At 41.3% G+C, this 19,695-nt stretch overlaps 2 protein-coding genes and 1 long non-coding RNA gene across 7 annotated transcripts in view; 2 read left to right on the forward strand and 1 right to left on the reverse strand.

Annotated features, from left to right (window-relative positions):
* LOC143657851 (uncharacterized) overlaps positions 1 to 19,695 on the reverse strand; it is a 139,438-nt gene that overhangs the window by 58,609 nt on the left and 61,134 nt on the right. The window lies entirely within an intron of this gene.
* LOC143656920 (uncharacterized) lies at positions 4,547 to 7,258 on the forward strand. Its single transcript, XM_077128683.1, has 2 exons — positions 4,547 to 5,291; positions 5,337 to 7,258. The coding sequence occupies exons 1-2, from the start codon at positions 4,547 to 4,549 to the stop codon at positions 5,621 to 5,623; spliced, it is 1,032 nt and encodes a 343-aa protein (XP_076984798.1). The 3' UTR covers positions 5,624 to 7,258.
* LOC143656922 (uncharacterized) lies at positions 7,232 to 10,363 on the forward strand. Its single transcript, XM_077128684.1, has 2 exons — positions 7,232 to 7,592; positions 8,745 to 10,363. The coding sequence occupies exons 1-2, from the start codon at positions 7,232 to 7,234 to the stop codon at positions 8,918 to 8,920; spliced, it is 537 nt and encodes a 178-aa protein (XP_076984799.1). The 3' UTR covers positions 8,921 to 10,363.

Genomic DNA, 19,695 nt, shown 5'->3' on the forward strand with positions numbered 1-19,695 from the left:
GGTTTTCAAGAACTCCCACAGTAATTTCTACAGTGCTCTAACCCAGTCTCTTAGGGAGCTCTGTCTTTATGTTTCTAGAGAAATGAAACACTATTCCAGCAGGTTTCTAAGTTCCCACACCTTGGATGCTCTCCCCACTCAATCATTTAGACCAGGCATCTCAGCGCTTCCCTCGTGGCCTGACAACTCCGTTTCTGGTGGCAGTGTCGGGGTCTCTTTGGCCTGACTTTTTCACCCTGTTTCACCAAGAGGTGAAGGCATTCTCATAATCTGGAAAGGAAGTCTTCTTTCATGTTTAAAGAGTGATGAGTCATAAGAGAGAAAGGGACCCATCCTATGGGAAAAAAGAAGAGGGAAAAAACTGATAACGTCAGCCCACATTACATCTTCAAGCTGAAAAATGTCAAGCAAACCTATGGATGAGAGAAAGGCATTTCTTATTTGTTAAGGAAAAACCATGGAATACAAAGGAAGGGACATTAATGAGGCATTCATGCACACAGTTGGGACTTGGAATCGTGTCAAAATGTCTTTTATCAAGTTTTGTCAACCAACTGGTAGAGACTGTGAGACCAATTCAGTTTTCCTCTGCTTGGGCAAAAGTAAGTTCGAGGAACAGCAGGAGCAGGCCGGTGTGTGTGTGTGTGTGTGTGTGTGTGTGTGTGTGTGTGTGTGTGTGTGTACAGTATTGAAACTACTATTCAATGCCCAACCCCCACCCAACATAAATGCCCCCACCCCCACCCCTGCCCATAAAAAAAACAATCAGCCATTTCAGGAAGTAAGAACTATTTAGAAGCAATTTTACCTACTATCCACAGAAAAAATGTTTCACACTGCTGCCGCCAGAAATAATTTGCTGAGAAAAAATTACTTAGGAAGCCATTTCTAATAGCAAGATCATTTCAATGCAAGAAGCACATATTTTGATTCACTGGTACCAATCTGTCATTCATATGAAGATTTCTTTCAGAGAGAATTACAGGTTAATGGATAAAATGCTGAAGTTCAAATGAAAGAGATGGTGAATTTTTTTTTTAATTTCTTTTCTCATTTGCATATGAACCCTTGTTGTTCCTCCAGAGGAAACAAGGATTAATTACAGCTAGTCTGAGACCACATTGCTCCAAGGGTCAAAGCATTACCAATTTTATCCCCGGCTCATAAATTGTTGCTTACATCTCTTTGTGCTCACAGAATCTCATGCCAGAAAGTGATCATACACAGGGATTGATTTTCTTTTTTCAGTAATGAGCCATTAAAATGCAGTATACACCTTTTGTTCCTGAGAATAAGAAGAGGTGGCTTTTCAGGTGAAGTTTGGGTAAAGAAAAACATAAAGAGACTGATATAAACCTTTGTTTTCTTCTCCCCCTCTTTTTCTCTCCCCTCCCCTCTCACTCCCCTCCCCTCGTCATTCCCCTGCCTCCCTCCTTACTTCCCTCCCCCTCCCTTCCTCCCTCAGCTCTCCTTTCTCTCCCCAGTTCTGCTTGAATGCTCACCCTGGGTAAGTATGACATTTCTCAGAATTATTCCTGACACCACCACTGACTGCCCCAGACCCAGGTCTTCTAAATGCAGGAGAGCTGAGACAGACTCATCCTTCTATTCCCCGGTGGTCATACTGACTTTTCTGAATGTGGGTAGGTTTAGGTCTGCAGCCCAGGTTTTCAAAACAAAATTTTGAAACAATATTTAGGAATGCATATTAAATGGTGAAACTGTTTGATCAACACAACTCAGAGTGTCTATTTCAAATTGGGTAGGCAGGAAATAGGTAAATAGGAAGGAGCACATGGGAACCTTTAAGTTACTAGCAATGTTGTGTTTCTTCCCCTGGTGATTGGATGTACTGGTCTGTGTTATTAATCTTTAAACTACATAAATGTTGTATGTCCTCCTCTGTATGTACTGCACATATTTTACAAGTTAAGAAGTAGAAAGACAAGGTACTAGAAGTAGGAAAATCAGAAATCTTTCAAATCACAGTTCTGTGATTTTAAATAACTTTTTCGTTCTAACCCTCATTCCTATAAAATGGAGCTGATACTTACTTTCCAAAGTTATCACCAGAATATTTAGCTCAAGTCATGCTGTGTTGTAGGTTCTCAATAAATGTTAACTTGGACTTGCTTTCAAAAATCATGATTACTTTTTGCTAATTTCTTTGTGTTGTATCTAATGTCACCTTTCACTTTTTAGTCATTGTTTGCTGTTTGTATGTATATATTTTTAAAAGAAGGGTAAATACAGAATGTTATTTAATATTGTATGTAAGTTTTTTTCAGTGTTGTGTTTAAAGCACTTAGGAAAGTCTCTGACATAAGTTATATCGCCAAAAAGTAATTGCTGAATAAATAAATTAATATTGGATTTTTAAAACTTTAATGAAGAAACCATGTTTACTTTTGAAATAAGGCTCATTCTCTAAGCTTGGACATTATAAGCTTTTTAAATACATAATTAGGAGTACATAAGACAAATATAGTGTAAATTGCAAACAGAGATCTTACGATTTTGATGAACTTACTATTTTTCCAGAATTAGAATGTTTCATCTATTGAAAACTCATAAACCTAAAGAATTTGTATTTTGGAAAGCTAAACATAGATGAAGAAATATGAACAAATAATCAATCTTACTAATGGCCCTACAATTTTGATGTTTGTAAATTGATTTAATGAACCTGAAATCATGTACATTTAGATAAGGAATGGAGAGGAATCTTTAAGGATGAGCAAGAACCTCCAGCCAAAATTAAATGGGAGTGTATGAAGAGTCAGTTGACTGAAGACCTAACATCAAAGTGAGTTGCCTGAGAAAGTTTTAAGTGCAGAGCTTTCCGCTACTGGGCTCATCGTCACTGCAGCAGAGACTGCAAAAGCCACCAGATTCTAAAGCTGATACATGGGGAAAACTGGCAGAAAGAGCGGGAAGACGTGCTTCTGTTTCCAAGCAATCCTTCACCTATGAGAATTTCGTTATCAGCTCATAGCTGCTGCTGTTAGTGTAAAAGGGAATTTTATAAAGCTTAACAGTAGCTAATTTTTCCTGCTTAATTTAGCTATTTACATATATCTTAGCTTCTGAAATATCCAGCAAAAGCATTTGTGTCATTTTGTATTCATGGCTATGCATTTGGTGTGAGTTAAGAATTATAAAGAAAAGAATTATGAGCCCCATCAGGTTGAAAATAAACAATCCGAGACTTTCCCAGGGCGGTTATCTGTTTCTCGCCCTTCCCCCCCCTGACTCCTTGCGCCTAAATCACTTGTTGTAAAACTGTGGCTATCTGCAATAGCCACTCCCATGACTCATGCTCAAGAAATGCTCGCTGTGAAACTGTTAAAAGTGCTTGTTGTAAAGCTGCTCTTATCTGCTTTTTGCAAAACAGCACCTGTGACCCATGCTCGACTCCCACCCCCCTCATCTTACCCCTTTTAAAAACTTTTACAAGCTCAGGCAAGGGGCTCTCTGTTCCTGCGTGTTCAGCGAGCCCCACACATGTGTGGAAAATAAACCCCTTGCGTGTTGCATGAGAGAACGTCTCTTGGAGTCCTCCTTTGCGTGGCAAAATTCTCAAATTCTTACATTTGGAGGTCCCACCGAGATCGGCTCTTCGTAAGGGGAGGCTCCAACAGCTCTTTCTCTCGGGGTAAGTGAGGCCTTTTTGTCTGAGGTGCGATCGCTTAGTCTGTCAGACTGGCAGTGACTGTCGGAGAGTCGCGTGAGCACTCCCCGACCGCAACCGACAGACGTGTCCGGGGTTGCAGGTCACTCTCCCGAGGGACGCCTCGGGATTGGGGGACCTCCGGGGACGCCTGGAGGCTTCCTACGGGGCCGACTCTGATTCTGTTTCCCTTCTGATGGGGGAAACTCGATCACAGTCATCAGGCCAGTCTGAGCTGTGTCTCTGAAACTGTGTAAACGTGGTGTGCCGGCTCTGTGTGTGTCTGTCTGTATTTGTGTGTTGGGAATTGTTTTTGTTTTAACAAAGATGGGTCAGGGAGTGTCGACTCCACTTTCTCTGACCTTAAGACACTGGTCTGAGGTCAGGGAAAGAAGTCAGAATCTATCTTTTATTGTAAAGAAAGGCAAATGGCAGACCTTCTGCTCAGCCGAGTGGCCCTCTTTTAACGTGGAATGGCCTTGTGAAGGAGCTTTTCATCTACCCTTGATTCAGGCCGTCAAGTCAGTCATCTTCTGCCCTGAACCGTATGGCCACCCGGACCAGCAGCCCTACATCATGGTGTGGCAGGACCTGTGTGAAAACCCACCTCCATGAGTAAAGCTGTTTCTTACTCCTCTTGGTCAACATGACTCTCCCTCTGTACTTCCAATCAAGGAGCCGGGTCCTTCTCAAGCTACGAAACTCTATCCTTCCTTACCTCCTGCAGTCCTACCGGAATCCCAATCGGATCTACTCCTCTTCGACGCAGGTCCTTCTTCCCCTCCTCTCTACCCTTCAGCTCCGATACAGGACCCCCCTTCTCTCAGCTCACCTTCTCCCTCCTCTAGTTCTCTCTCCCCGCAGGTTCACCAAGAGATGATCCCAGATGAACCGGGACCGGCACATAGTACACGAAGCAGACGAGCACTAAGCCCATCTGATGTGGCGGTCACTCTCCCCCTCAGACCGTATGGGCCTCCAGTGGATGATGGACATGGGGGAGAAATGCCCGCTCTACAATACTGGCCCTTTTCCTCCTCTGACTTATATAACTGGAAAAATAACAACCCTCCTTTTTCCGAGGCTCCCACTAGGCTGACTGGATTGGTGGAGTCCCTTATGTTCTCTCACCAGCCCACTTGGGATGATTGTCAACAACTCCTGGGGACTCTCTTCACCACGGAGGAGCGAGATCGGATCCTACTGGAAGCCAGGAAGCAAGTTCCTGGACAAGACGGGAGACCCACCCAACTCCAGCATGTCATCGATGATCGGTTCCTGCTGCGCCGCCCTAAGTGGGACCCGAACACCTCTGAAGGTAGGGAGCATCTGTCCATCTATCGCCAGACTCTAGTAGCGGGTCTCCGAGCAGCCGCACGCCGGCCCACCAATTTGGCCAAGGTAAGAGAGGTTATTCAGGGAGCAGACGAATCGCCCTCAGTCTTTTTAGAAAAACTAATGGAAGCATACCGCAGGTATACTCCCTTTGACCCTCAATCAGAGGATCAAAGAGCCTCAGTGGCCATGGCCTTTATCGGCCAATCAGCTCCAGACATTAGACGCAAGCTGCAGCGCTTAGACGGGTTGCAGGACCTAGCCTTGCGAGATTTAGTCAAAGAAGCTGAAAAAGTGTTTTATAAGAGAGAAACAGAAGAGGAAAAAGAACAAAGGAACGAGAGAGAGAGAGAGGAAAAAGAGTTGGTGAGAGAGAAAAGGAGAACGAAAGAATTAACAAAGATCCTGGCCACAGTAGTTGAAAGAAACACTGAAGGTAGAGGACGAGCTGGAGAAAATCCCTCGGGTCGGCGTTATCGTACCCCTCTTAGTCCAGACCAGTGCGCCTACTGCAAAGAAACTGGGCACTGGGCCAAAAACTGTCCGAAAAAACGGAGGGGTACTAGGCCCCCAAATTGGCAACAACCGGCCACGTTGGCTCTAGAAAGTGAAGACTAGGGGAGTCAGGGCTCGGCACCCCTCCCCGAGCTCAGGGTAAAATTTAATGTGGAGGGGGTACCAATTAATTTTGAAGTCGACACAGGAGCAGTAGTGTCGGCCCTCCAAAAACCTATAAGCCCGCTCTCTACAAAAAGGTCCTTGGTGCGGGGAGCAAATGGCAGTCGCTACCGCGCCTGGACTACTAAAAGAACCATGGACCTGGGGAAGGGGAGGGTTCAACACTCCTTCCTAGTTATCCCTGAGTGCCCTGCCCCGCTTATGGGAAGAGACTTGTTAACTAAACTAAGAGCGAGAATCACCTTCAATCCTAAGGGGCCAAAGGTGAAATTTTTAAACCCGCTAGTAAGCCAACCTGTAATAACTGCCCTCACCTTGCCAGTCGAAGAAGAATATCAGCTGTATATAAAACCAGAACAGCTCCGCAGTTCTATTCCTCAGGCCTGGCTTGAAGAATTCCCTAATTCCTGAGCAGAAGTTGCCGGGTTAGGGTTAGCAATCAATCAGCCCCCAGTAATAATGACCCTAAAGCCCACCACCTCTCCAATTCGGGTAAAACAATACTACTTAAGCAAGGAAGCCCGGGAAGGAATCAAGCCCCATATAGAGAAATTCCTTGGCTTGGGAGTACTTAAGCCCTGTCAATCAGCCTGGAACACTCCCTTATTGCCGGTCAAAAAGCCAGAGACTAGAGACTATAGACTGGTGCAAGACTTACGGGAAGTAAATAGCAGAGTGCAGGACATACATCCTACGGTGCCAAATCCCTATAACCTGCTCAGCACTCTCCATCCTGAAAAGACTTGGTATACTGTGCTTGATCTAAAAGATGCTTTCTTCTGCCTGCCCTTGCATAAGGACAGTCAACCCTTGTTCGCTTTTAAGTGGATCTATCCAGAGACAGGATCCTCGAACCAACTGACTTGGGCACGTTTGCCCCAGGGGTTCAAAAACTCCCCCACCATTTTTGATGAAGCTCTTCATAGAGACTTAAGCTCCTTCAGAAGTCAGCATCCCAGAGTCACCTTGCTACAATACGTGGACGACTTACTGTTGGCAGCAGACACTAAGGAGGACTGTGAGTATGGGACCCAAAAACTGTTAAGTGAGCTAGCCACACTGGGGAACCGAGCCTCGGCCAAAAAGGCCCAAATCTGTAAAAGGGAAGTAATCTTCCTGGGATATACTCTTAAGAATGAAAAGCGATGGCTCACTGAAGCTAGAAAGAAAACTGTAACACAAATACCCCCGCCCACGACCCAAAAGCAGCTACGAGAATTCTTAGGGACAGCGGGATTCTGCCGGTTGTGAATCCCAGGGTTTGCAGCCCTTGCTGCCCCATTATACCCCTTGCTCAAAGGGAGCGCTGATTTCCAGTGGGGAATAGCCCAGCAGGAAGCCTTCGACAGCATTAAGAAAGCACTCCTGTCAGCTCCAGCTTTAATCCTCCCAGACGTGAATAAACCTTTCACGCTCTACATAGAAGAAAGGAGAGGCGTGGCTAGAGGGGTCCTAACACAGGCTTTAAGCCCCTGGAGGAGACTGGTGGCCTATCTGTCCAAGCGATTAAATTCAGTTGCCAGTGGATGGCCACGCTGTCTCAAGGCCATGGCGGCAGCTGCCTTCCTGGCAAAAGACGCAGACAAACTCACTCTAAGACAGAAGCTGACCATAATAGCCCCTCACGCCCTGGAAAGCATAATCCACCAGCCTCCAGATAGATGGATGTCAAATGCCAGAATTACCCACTATCAGAGCATCCTCCTAGACAAGGACAGGGTGACTTTCGAGACCCCGTCAGCTTTAAACCCCGCTACCCTGCTCCCGGACGAGACCGCGGGACCTGTGCAGCACACTTGCCAAGAGATATTAGCTGAAGAGACCGGAATCTGCAGAGACTTAAAAGACCAATCATTGCCTAACTCGGAGGTAACCTGGTTTTCGGATGGAAGCAGCTTTCTCCAACACGGTAAGAGACAAGCGTGAGCGGTGGTAGTCAGTAGGACAAAAGTTATTTAATCATCTAGCCTCCCGGAGGGAACATCTGCCCAAAAAGCTGAACTAATTGCCCTCACAAAAGCTCTAAAATTAGCAAAAGAAAAGCGAGCAACTATCTATACAGATAGCCGTTCTGCCTTTGCTACTGCCCACGTACATGAAGCAATTTACCAACAAAGAGGGCTATTAACCTCAGCTGGTAAAAAAATCAAACACAAAGAGGCTCTGACCCAATAACCCTGGGTAATAAGCAAGCAGATGAAGCAAAAGCGGCAGCATTAAGGGACCTTATAAACTTGGTCCTAGTAACCAAAGAAAACCAGCAACCCCCTGAAACACTATCTGAAGTTGCACCCCTAGGAGAATCGGAAGCCCTAGCTTACACACAGCAGGTCCACCAGCTCACTCACCTGGGGACAGGGAAACTACAGCAGCTCCTGCAAGACCAGAGGGAATTGTACCCTCTGACAGCCTCAAAAAGGAAAAAGCTGGCAGATCGCGTAGCTAGAAAATGTCAGGCCTGTCAAATTGTGAACGCCTACCCCACCAAAGCTCCTAATGGAAAAAGACTAAGGGGAACTCGACCTAAGCAGTTCTGGGAAGTCGACTTTACTGAAATTAAACCTGCAAAATATGGACTTAAATACTTACTAGTTTTTATAGACACCTTTTCAGGATGGGTTGAAGCCTACCCAACTAAGAGAAAAACAGCCCAGGTCGTAGTCAAGAAGATTATGGAAGAAATTTTTCCCCGGTTCGGTCTACCAAAGGTAATAGAGTCAGATAACGGACCCGCATTTGTAGCCCAGGTAAGTCAGGGTGTGGCCAGGATATTGGGGATTGATTGGAAATTGCATTGCGCATACAGACCCCAAAGCTCAGGACAGGTAGAAAGAATGAACAGGACAATTAAAGAGACCCTAACCAAATTAGCTATAGAGACTGGCTTGAAAGATTGGACCATGCTCCTGCCTTATGCCCTGTTCAGAGCCAGAAATACCCCCTCTGCTCTCTTGTGTAATCTAACCCCTTATAAAATCTTATATGGAGCACCAACTCCAGTCAAGGACATGTCTTCCATTCTAGAGATTAATAGTTCCCTTCATACCCCCTTGCTTGACAGGCTGCGAGCCTTGGAAAAAGCCCAGCGGTTCCTGTGGCGGCAGCTCTCCACCTCCTACCAGCCAGGAGATAACAGAACTCCGCATCAATATCAGGTGGGAGACTTCGTCTACGTCCGCTGCCACCAGGTACAGACTCTTGAACCTCACTGGAAAGGACCGTATCAGGTACTCTTGACCACCCCCACCGCAGTCAAGGTTGATGGCATCGCATCCTGGATCCATGCGTCTCATCTCAAACCTGCGCCTTTGCCCTCTGAGTCCAGTGGAAGCTGGAAAGGACTGACAATCCTCTCAAGCTGCGGGTTTGTAGGGTTACTACTCCTTCTCCTCCTTCCCCTAGGGGAACCCAATTCCAACCCGCATAAGCCTTGGAAATAGACAATAACCAGATGGGATGATGGGAAGACTATAAAAACTTGGGAGGGAGCAGGGGAGCCTTCTTTTCTAGTGACCCCTTGTAATCTTACCACTCTGGGGGTAACTGTCGCTGCCGGTATAGGCACAGGGACTGCTGCCATTGTACATAGCAATCAACAAACCAGTCAATTACAAGCTGCGATAAATCAAGACTTAAAAGAAATAAAAAAAAATCTGTCTCAGCCCTTCAGAACTCTCTAACCTCCCTTTCAGAAATAGTTCTGCAGAATAAGCGGGGACTTGGCTTACTTTTCCTTAAAGAGGGGGAACTATGTGCAGCTTTAAAAGAACAGTGTTGTTTCTATGCGGATCACTCTAGTGTTGTTAAAAAGTCCATGACAAAACTCAGAGAGCGCCTTCGTGAAAAAAAAAAAAAAAAAAAAAAAGAGGCGCAACAGGGATGGTTTGAATCTTGGTTTACTAAGTCCCCCTGGTTAACGACGCTATTATCTGCTCTCGTTGGGCCTTTAATTGTGTTACTTTTAATAATAACTATAGGACCATGTATTCTAAATAAAATTACACAGTTTTTACAGGAGCAGATTAGAAATGTCAAATTAATGCTCATCAAACAACAGTTCTCAGTGTTAAATAATCCAGAAAATCTCTAAGATTAGAGATATATACGAAAAGGAGTGGGGAATGTAAAAGGGAATTTTATAAAGCTTAACAGTAGCTAATTTTTCCTGCTTAATTTAGCTATTTACATATATCTTAGCTTCTGAAATATCCAGCAAAAGCATTTGTGTCATTTTGTATTCATGGCTATGCATTTGGTGTGAGTTAAGAATTATAAAGAAAAGAATTATGAGCCCCATCAGGTTGAAAATAAACAATCCGAGACTTTCCCAGGGCGGTTATCTGTTTCTCGCCCTTCCCCCCCCTGACTCCTTGCACCTAAATCACTTGTTGTAAAACTGTGGCTATCTGCAATAGCCACTCCCATGACTCATGCTCAAGAAATGCTCGCTGTGAAACTGTTAAAAGTGCTTGTTGTAAAGCTGCTCTTATCTGCTTTTTGCAAAACAGCACCTGTGACCCATGCTCGACTCCCACCCCCCTCATCTTACCCCTTTTAAAAACTTTTACAAGCTCAGGCAAGGGGCTCTCTGTTCCTGCGTGTTCAGCGAGCCCCACACATGTGTGGAAAATAAACCCCTTGCGTGTTGCATGAGAGAACGTCTCTTGGAGTCCTCCTTTGTGTGGCAAAATTCTCAAATTCTTACATTAGGATGTTAAGGGGGAGATTAACATTTGCAAACTAAAAGCTTTTGGTGTAGTCCACAATAATTAATATTTTTTCCATTAAATTTCTTGATACCTGACACTCCCGAAAAGTAGAAAACATCTTTGTAAAGCTTTATTAGCATATAACATATGTCCAAAGAAAAGAACCAGTGAAAATTCAGTGTATGTATCTATGATTAAAAATTGAACAAGTCTTGGCCCTCTAAGTATGATTAAAAGATGTCACTAAGTATAGGTAGCATGGCTAGGCTATAAAAGGATAGCCATTAAAAGAAGGATCTCATTAGAAGCATTTTGGAATATGCAAAGGGGATAAAAAAATTAAGGAAGTCAGCACGATTTTGCATGATACTCCAGAAATCAGTCTCTGAGAATCTGAACTACATTTCAAATGTATTTGATATTTAGAAATTGAAACTCAAAAATAGCCACTTTTCTTAATAGTTGTCTCAATTCAAAACCTGGTGATACTCCCCCCCCAACTCTTCACACTGAAGTTGTGTACATCTGAGTCACACAAGGCTACAGAATTGTTTGCACCTGGCAGAAAGCTTGATTCAGCGACTGGTGTAATTTCAGAAGTATATGAAACCTCATTTCATAAATGAGATTCTACCATAAGTCATTCTCAAATGAATGTTCTAAAAATTAGTGCTGGCCAGCAAATACTCTCAGTGGGTAAGGGAAGTACAGAGCAGGGAAAGGAAGGCAATGGATAGAATTTTCTCCACTCTTCTTTTTTTTCCTGAAGTAAAGTTTTCTTAAGTATTTCACATCTGCCTAGGATTTAAACGCAGCAAATGAATATTGGCAGAAGAATCTGAAATTGGTGGGTCAAATGCACTGCAGTGGATTAGATTTTAGTGAACTGTTTACTTATTGTTATGATTTTTCAGTTTCATAGCATGAGTATTTAATTAAATTGAACATCCCTAAATACCATAAATTTTACCAAATTACATGAGTTTGTACTAACTACATTTATGATATCATTACACATAATGATATTTCATTATGTTCTGAAGGGAATGCCACAAACTTCCAGGTGCTTTTACATGTGAACAATTTTAGGCTCCACCGAACTATAAAAATCTCATTTTTTCACATTATGGCTTTTAGCCCAATTAAAAAGCAAACATTGATGGGAACGACTATTATTCCTATTGCCAGTCATTTCCAACAAAATGAATTTACAAATTACCTTACAATTAGTCTCTAGAGTCCTGTTTAATTTTATAAAGATTTTTTTCTCATAAACTGCAATTAATTATTATTCTATGTTTCTTTTTGTCTCTGTCCTCACACTAGACAGTAAGTTCTCAATTGTATCTCCAAGCCCAGCAAATCACAAAGTGAATGCTCAGTAAATGTCTGTTGCGTGATTGATTTTAACTTGTTGGACAGAAATCCGTGTACCATCTTCCAGTCTGGTCTCTTTTTCTTCAACGAAAAATTGATCCATTACTTGACAAATTGACTAAGGAGATATATGATGAAACAAATTCAGAAAAAACTGGGAATGTCCTGGTTTGAATGTGCTGTCAGAATCACAGAGCTTCTAGTTATGAAGGACCCTGCTGTAAAGCAGAGGAGACTCCCTAAATCCAAGGCACACAAACTTCAGAAACAATACATACTTTATAAATCCCAATCATCCAGAGGTTAAAAGCTAAAGGAAACTATATGGAAAAGGAGAAGTAGTAACCCTAACTCATAAAAGTTCTGCAATACAAAGGAGACCCTTAAATGATCATTTCTTTTCCTTTTAATTGCCTTTCAGTAATATTGACATTTTACCACTTATAGATATTATATAAATGGAAATTATTCCTTTCATTTAATTCCACTTAATTTTATATCCCAATTCACCTCTTTTCTCATTTTTTTAATATTAGAGAAGTTGTCGGGTTACAGAAAAATCATACAGAAGTATAGAATTCCCATATACCCTCTTCTTACACTTTGCTGTAGTGTGGTACCTTTGTTTTTTCCAAAGAAATATTATTATAAATAAACTAATAACTATAGTTCATAGTTTACATGAAGGTTCACTCTTTGTATTGTACAGTTCTGTTTATTATTTTAATTCTGTTAACATTTAGAATCTAGAGTTTCACATTTCAACCACTGTCAAATATGCAATTCAGTGGCATTAATTACTGTCACAGTGCTGTGCTACCATCACCACCATCCATTACCCAAACTTTTCTGTCTCTCAAAACAGAAACCCTACACTGATTAAACATAAACTCCTCGTTCCCTACCCCTACACAGCCTTTGGTAGCCTGTTCTAGTTTCTGACTCTATGAATTTGCATGTAACAATTCCCTTTTTAAGAACATGTTTACAGTGGCTTTGTTTTAAAGAGCATGCATATGGTAGGAAGTCATCACATGCTGCTGTATTCTGTTTGAATGTATCAGTAAGACTGACCATTGATGCAATGGAGTCTCCACTGTAGCCAGCTCTACTAACAACAAGATTTGGTGTTTTTGTCCCTCTTTTGATGCCAGCTAGAAAACTTTCTGCGATTTTGACATGGGTAACTGGGATAACCATGAGAAGAGCTTGAACTCAGTGAGAAGGGTGTGTCCCAAGCACCCCTCTATCCTTCAATTTTCAAAGTAGAAAATCCAATCAGATTTTGATAAAGTAGGAGATGAAGCAATACTAAAAAGTGCTATTTCCAGCCTGGGTAATGGAAACTCCAGTGTACAGCAGGTTGGCTGCCACTCACGGTCTGACCATGGAAACGTGAGCTTCTTCAGTTCCTGTTTCCTGTCACAGGCTCTTTCCATTTTCACTCATATTCACCTTGTGAATGTGTTTTTTTTTTTCTGAGACTATTTGCTGCCAAACAGCATACCCCCTTGTTTGTTTTGCTATATTCCTTTTCCTTCTTCTCGTATTAGACTCTTTCAGATTTTGCCAACTTTTCTCATAGTCCAACAGTAAGTGTATCATCCCAAATTCCTGAAGATTGTTATTTAGTTCAGAAGATGGGAAAGTGCCCCAGAGATTCAGGGTGATAAGTGAAGAGGTTCAGGGAGATGGTTAGTGGGACTTCTGGAAGATAAAATTGCCTGTAACCCATAAGACCAACCAAAAGAGAGCCTCTAGCCTCCTTTAGACAATTGAGAGTGTGAATACAACGTTTGGAACTGTGGCAGTTGTTTGCTACTAGAAGGGGAGAGCCTTAATGTTTGGGCAAGGGCATCCACTGTGGGAATCATGATGGTTCAGTTGCCACCAAGGAGGAAGGAAAAGAGGCAAATACAATGAAGATGGAGTAACATTGTCCAAATCACTGGACCAATCTTGCCTGAAACCAGCACCTACTTTCAATTTTGAATCAATAAATGCCATTCATTGATTAAGCCAGTTTAGTTGGACTCATTATGACTTGCAACCAAAAATTTTGTCAATGAGGCTTCTGTCTGTTCTGCATGCTGCAGTTTTCTTTCAGAATGACTCCAGTTGCAAGCAAATTTGCATTAAGGAAGACCTTGATGCAGTTCAAATTTAAGTACCTTATCGGGTCCCAACTATTTGTCATTTTCTCATTAGCTATTGGTTTTCAGGGGCACGTTATTACCCTCTTGGACAATATGATATAAGGAAGTGTGGTGTGATCATCTATTCATCTATCAGTAGTCTTAAACCTAGCAGGCCATCAAAATCATCTAGATGTTTAAAGTACACACACACACACACACACACACACACACACACACACACACGAGTCTTTACTTGCCGGTATTCATCTTCAGTAGGTCTGAGGTGGGGTTTAGACAGAAGAAAAAAAACCTTCAATTTTATGAGCAAGTCAGTCTGATGTGCTTCCAGGGTTGAGAGCCCTTGCCCCTGCATGCATTTCTCTGGTTGTTTTAGGTAACCCAGAGCAGACAAGAAATAATTCACTAGAAAAATATAAGTCTTAAGGACTCCATCTGAAGTTGATCATGTCATTAGAGAACACTGCTAATTCAATTTGCACATGCTTCTGTTCATTGATTCTTTCTGTGATTATTATTTGATGCCTGTTGTTTGCCAAGCAAATGGACATGAGTAATTTTTGGTACTGGGGATGCAGAACAGACAAAGACAGAGATGGCCCTGCCCTTGTAGAGTTTATTGTCTAATGGGGAAAACAGGCAACAAGTAAAGATAATAATGGGTAGTTACAGAGAGGAAAGTACCATGATGGAAATAGATATGGTATGTATGATAGCATTACTGGCAGTGCCAGGATGGGGGGAGGCGAGTGAGGTCCCATAACTTGCATGGCACTGAAATGTGTACCTCCTATGCATGAGCTAGACATACCAAAAACTATTGGAAGAAAGTGAGCTATTCAGAAATCCATTCAACAAATACTAAGTTCTATATGGGAATGTGAAGTCAGTTCCCTTATAAAAGATGCAAGGCCTTCTGTGTATAAAAATGTCTGAGATAATGTCTGAATTAATTTACTTTCTTAAACTAGGTTATAAATGCACAAGGTAAAACACTGAAAAGGTACAACAGATTAAATAATGAAAAGGAAATATCCTTCTTCTGTCTCCCAGCAGCTCAGTTTTCTCTTGTGAAAGCAACCAGTTACCCTTTTCTTGTGTGTTCCTTAAGCAAAGCTAAGGTATATTTCAGTGTGTGTGTGTGGTGATGGTGGGGTAGTATTTATACAAATAGGGGCATACTGTATAAACTATCTATAGCTTGCTTTGTTTCAGCTCAAACATATATATTGGATTTTGCCATGTCATAAAAACATAACCTTATATTTTCAATCACTACTTAATCTTTCGTTAGGCTATACTATAATTTTTTTACCTTTTTTCATTGTGAAATATATACACAAAAAAAAGCAATGAATTTCAATGTACATTTTAACAAGTAGTTGTAGAATAGATTTCAAAGTTTGGTATGAGTTACTGTTCCAGAATTTCAGGTTTTTCCTTTTAGCTGCTCTAAGACACTGGAGACTAAAAGGAAATATCAATATAATGTTCAGTAGTCATACTCATTTGTTAAATCCTAACTTCTCTGTTATGACTCCTCCTTCTGCTGTGATCCTTCTCCCAATCTTTAGGGATATTTAGGACATGCCCGTTCTAACTTTTTTCATGTGGGGATGGTGGGATGGAACTGGTTGATGTTCTTGGAGAGACTGGGTTTTAGGACTTATCTAGGATACAAACAATTTGAAGGTTTTAGTTTTCTGAAAAATAAATTTAGTGCATGTAACTTTTGTAGGATTTCAGCACCCTGGGTGTTCTTTAGGGTTAATGGGAATGGTATTGGTTAGGGTTTGGCAAACTGTGGCAATTAGCAATTTCTAGCTAAAGCTAGCACAAGAGTAGCCTCTTGACTCCATCTGAACTCTCTTAGCCACTGATAACTTATTTTGTTACATTTCTTTCCCGCCTTTTGGTCAGGAAGGCATTGTGATCTTATGGTGCCAGGGCCAGTACCATTCCTGGGAGTTGTGTCCCATGTTACCAGGGAGACTTTTGGCCCTGGACATCTTGCCTCACATGGTGGGGAAGGTGATGATTTTACTTGAAGAATTTAGTTTAGGGAGAGTCCACATCTGAGCGACAAAATTGGTTCTCTGGAAGTAACTCTTAGGCATAATTATAGGTAGGCTTAACTTCTCCACTACAGAAATACGTTTCATAAGAGCAAGGCTCAAGATCAAGGGCTTGGCCTATGAACTTGGGAGTCCCTAGTGTTTGAGAGAGTTTCAGGGGGTTCCCAGCAGGGAAAGTTTAATAGTTCCATGTTTTTTTCTCTAGTTTCTTAAGGAACTTTGCCAATACTTTTAAATTATCTGCCCAACATACTCTGGGATGTATCCAGGTATTACATTATGCCATCCAGAATTATAAACCCTCATTTCCATTCTGGGTTCCATGTGTTTGGGTTGTTTAAATGAACTATCCAGACAGTTTGAGCTAGATTATGTGTTACAGAAAATTCAGACTTTGGACAAAATAAATCTCTCTTCCTTTGTTCTCATAAATAGGTGAATTCTTAAAATACTGTCATCCTTTACTCTGTGTTCTGATTTACCTTAGTCCCAACCAGATCGGCCTCGTTCTTCTCTCTAATTGAAGCCTGATATCTTCTTCAGTTTCTTTAACAGCTGTTGTATGTAACAATGCTGACTTTCAGACCTACAGAATTCAACTCTGAGTCTTAGGTGTCACACAGGTACCCAAAGTTCCAGGGAAATAACAAGTTATATGCATATAGCACAGCATCTCAGAATTGTGAAGTAGCACTTAAACCTCAGGAATAGATGTGACTGCTATAAAAGCTTACAATCTAGGCCCCAATTTTTTTGTAAGTATTTTCTACAAGAGACCATGTGATATTTGTCCTTTTGTTTCTGGCTTATTTTGCACAGCCTAATGTCCTGAAGTTTCTTCATCTTGGTGTTTGCCTCACAACTTCATTGCTTTCTGGAGCTGCACCATATTCCATCATATGTAAACACCACAGTTTGCCTTTCTGCTTCTCCGTCATTGTATCCTTTGACCACCTCCATCCATTGGGCATCATGGATAATGTCTAAAGTAAATAATCCATGTCTCACAGTATTCTAGCTTAGTTGTACAACCATCATCACTCTCAATTTTAGGCAATTTTCATTACATCAAAGAGAAAAATAACAGAAAAACATACCTCAGGAAAGAGAAAATCCAAAACTCCCTTTAATTCTTGTCCCTCCTGCACAAATTATTTACCCCTAGTTGTAGTTCCATTGGTGATGTCTTTCTGTGAAAATGTATAGATTATAGCATGCAATAATAGTTTTCCCCCTGTACTCTTATATTATTGACTCTTTGTATAAGATTCATACTTCTGAAGTAGTTCATATGAGAATTTCTCGTATGTGTAGTACTAATCGGTAGGATACATGGCTCTATACAACCCTTTCAATCATGTCCACCTTGATAAGGCAATATTACTTATAAACCCTTAGTGGCTCACTTAGAAGTGAGCTGCCTTATATACTTCCATCCATTCCCATACATTTAAGTTCAACTTCGTTAGGTAACCATTCATCTTTCTCTAGCTTCTGTGTATCTCTAAGTCCTCTATATTCCACATTCTAAGACTGAGTTTATCTTTACAAGAGTCATTTTAAAGAAATCATACAGTATCTAGCCTTTGGTGTCTGGCTTATTCATTCAGTGTTATGTCTTTGAGGTTAATACATGTTGTCATATGCTTCAGAACCTCATTTCAGCTCACTGTTGCATAATATCCCATCATATGTATTTACCACATTTTGTTTATCCACTCATCTGTTGATGGGCACTTAGATTGTTTCCATCTTTTGATAATTGTGAATAATGCCTCTATGACTATCAGCATGCAAATGTCTGTTCATGTCACTGTTTTCAGCTCTTCTGGGTACATACCAAGTAGTGGTATTGCCAAGTTGTAGGGCAACGCGATATTTGGTTTTCTCAGGAAATGACAAAATGTGTCCATAGAGGCTGTACCATTATACATTCCCAACTAGCTGTACCAAAATTTATTTAACAGGTTACAGATTGAAAGATGGTTAGGTTGTTTTCAATACTTTGCTACTATTGGATTCTGCAACAACAGGCATCTGCAAGTCTATTTGGAAAATAAATTATGTGAAATAATATTGTTGAGTCAAAGGGTATAAGCAATTATGATCTTGAAAACTGTCACTAAATTATTCTCAATAAAGGCTGTGCCAATTTACAACCCCACCAAAAATACATACGAATATCTCTTTTCCATAATACTTAAGAATATAGATTGTTTAACTACTGCATCTGCCAGTCTAATAGAGGCAAATAGAAATTCTTTAACTTTTATTTGCATTGTTCTTGTAAGTGAAGTTGGACTTTTTGTTTAAATGCCACTTTTTCCTTGTCTGTGAATTCTTTCTTCATATGTCTTGCAATTTTTTTTTCTATTGAGTTGTTAGCCTTTTTATTTTTGTTGTCAATTGCTATTTTTATATTAAGGAAATTGGAGCTTTGTCTAATAATTTTTATCATAATTATTGTTTACCAAATATTGCCTTTTGATTCTACTTATAATTTTTCCTACATAGAATATTATTATTATTTTGAAATCAAATGCAACTGGTCTTCTTATAAGAAATATTCCCCCATATTTTATTTTAGAATTTTTTGCATTAATTTTAGGTCTGATTTTTTTAATCTTTTGGAATTTATTTTGATATGGAGAATAACTGGGTGATGCAGCTATTGTTTCCACAGATATCCAAGGCCCCTCAGTGGCCACTGTATCCCACTATTCCCACTTTATCAAATATAAATAGCAAATTACCACATATATTTGGTAAATAAGTCTGGACTGTGTCTCCTGTTCCACTGACCTAGGACAGTAAGTTTTGAGAGAGGGTGGAAGAGTCAGAAAGGTCAAGCATAATTGCCAGCAGAGCTTGACTGGATTATCAGGGTAAAAAATTCAATGAGATTACTAAGAACCAAAGGGTGGCGAACTATAAAAGAAGAGAAGAAGGCAGCCAAATGGAATTTGGGGGTAAGGGCTGGTGTGAACAACCTTTATCTAGCATACAATTTCCCCTAAGTCCAGTAGCAATTTTTGTGTTTTATATAGGCAGAAGTAACCCAAAGACATCCACAACCTCTTAAGTGCCACTGCGATCACATCAACAATAATCCCAAATATGGTTGCACTTTGAACTGAGGGACCCCAGACTCCCCTTGCAATTCCCCTCCAGGCCCTATCTTCATAGACCTTTTTCGGGGAGGTCTTTAGATCTTTCTCTCATCCCTAAGAAATCCACCCCGGTTGTTCACTGCACTGTTAGTGCACGAGCTGTAAGTATCTGGGAAGCCACTGGTACTGGTGCCTTCCGGACACATGCTGCTTCCTGGCCACTTGGCTCCTCTCCTGCTGCCCCACAGTGCCCTCTGGGACTGGGACTGGACACTTGCCAGGAAATGGATGAAATGCCCTACTTCCCACTCTGGTGACCCTGGTCATCTGGATCTGAAAGCAACCCTGAGGGTATCTATACTTTCACAAAGACTTTCATGAATTTGCCTCCTGCAGCTTCTGGCCATAATCCCTTTGCCATCAGGGCTCAAATATGTTCATTAGGAAGAGCAAGCGGATAAGAGCCAACCAGTTTACAATATTGTTTTTATTTCTCTCATTCCCAAGTGTCCCTGCATTTTTTCTTCCTGAGTTTTCAAATACAAACAACATCCAAACAAGGAAGACAAACCAAAAAATATTTTC

Source organism: Tamandua tetradactyla, chromosome 15 (genome assembly GCF_023851605.1).
Source record: "Tamandua tetradactyla isolate mTamTet1 chromosome 15, mTamTet1.pri, whole genome shotgun sequence".
Taxonomy (NCBI): Eukaryota; Metazoa; Chordata; class Mammalia; order Pilosa; family Myrmecophagidae; genus Tamandua; species Tamandua tetradactyla.

Bases quoted from the DNA above. Each gene is read 5' to 3' on its own strand.
- LOC143656920 (XM_077128683.1), top strand. From the start codon at position 4,547: ATGATCCCAGATGAACCGGGACCGGCACATAGTACACGAAGCAGACGA. The intron at 5,292-5,336 runs CTGAAAAAGTGT...AGGAAAAAGAAC, and splicing joins GCGAGATTTAGTCAAAGAAG to AAAGGAACGAGAGAGAGAGA.
- LOC143656922 (XM_077128684.1), top strand. From the start codon at position 7,232: ATGGCGGCAGCTGCCTTCCTGGCAAAAGACGCAGACAAACTCACTCTA. The intron at 7,593-8,744 runs GTAAGAGACAAG...CTTGCTTGACAG, and splicing joins AAGCAGCTTTCTCCAACACG to GCTGCGAGCCTTGGAAAAAG.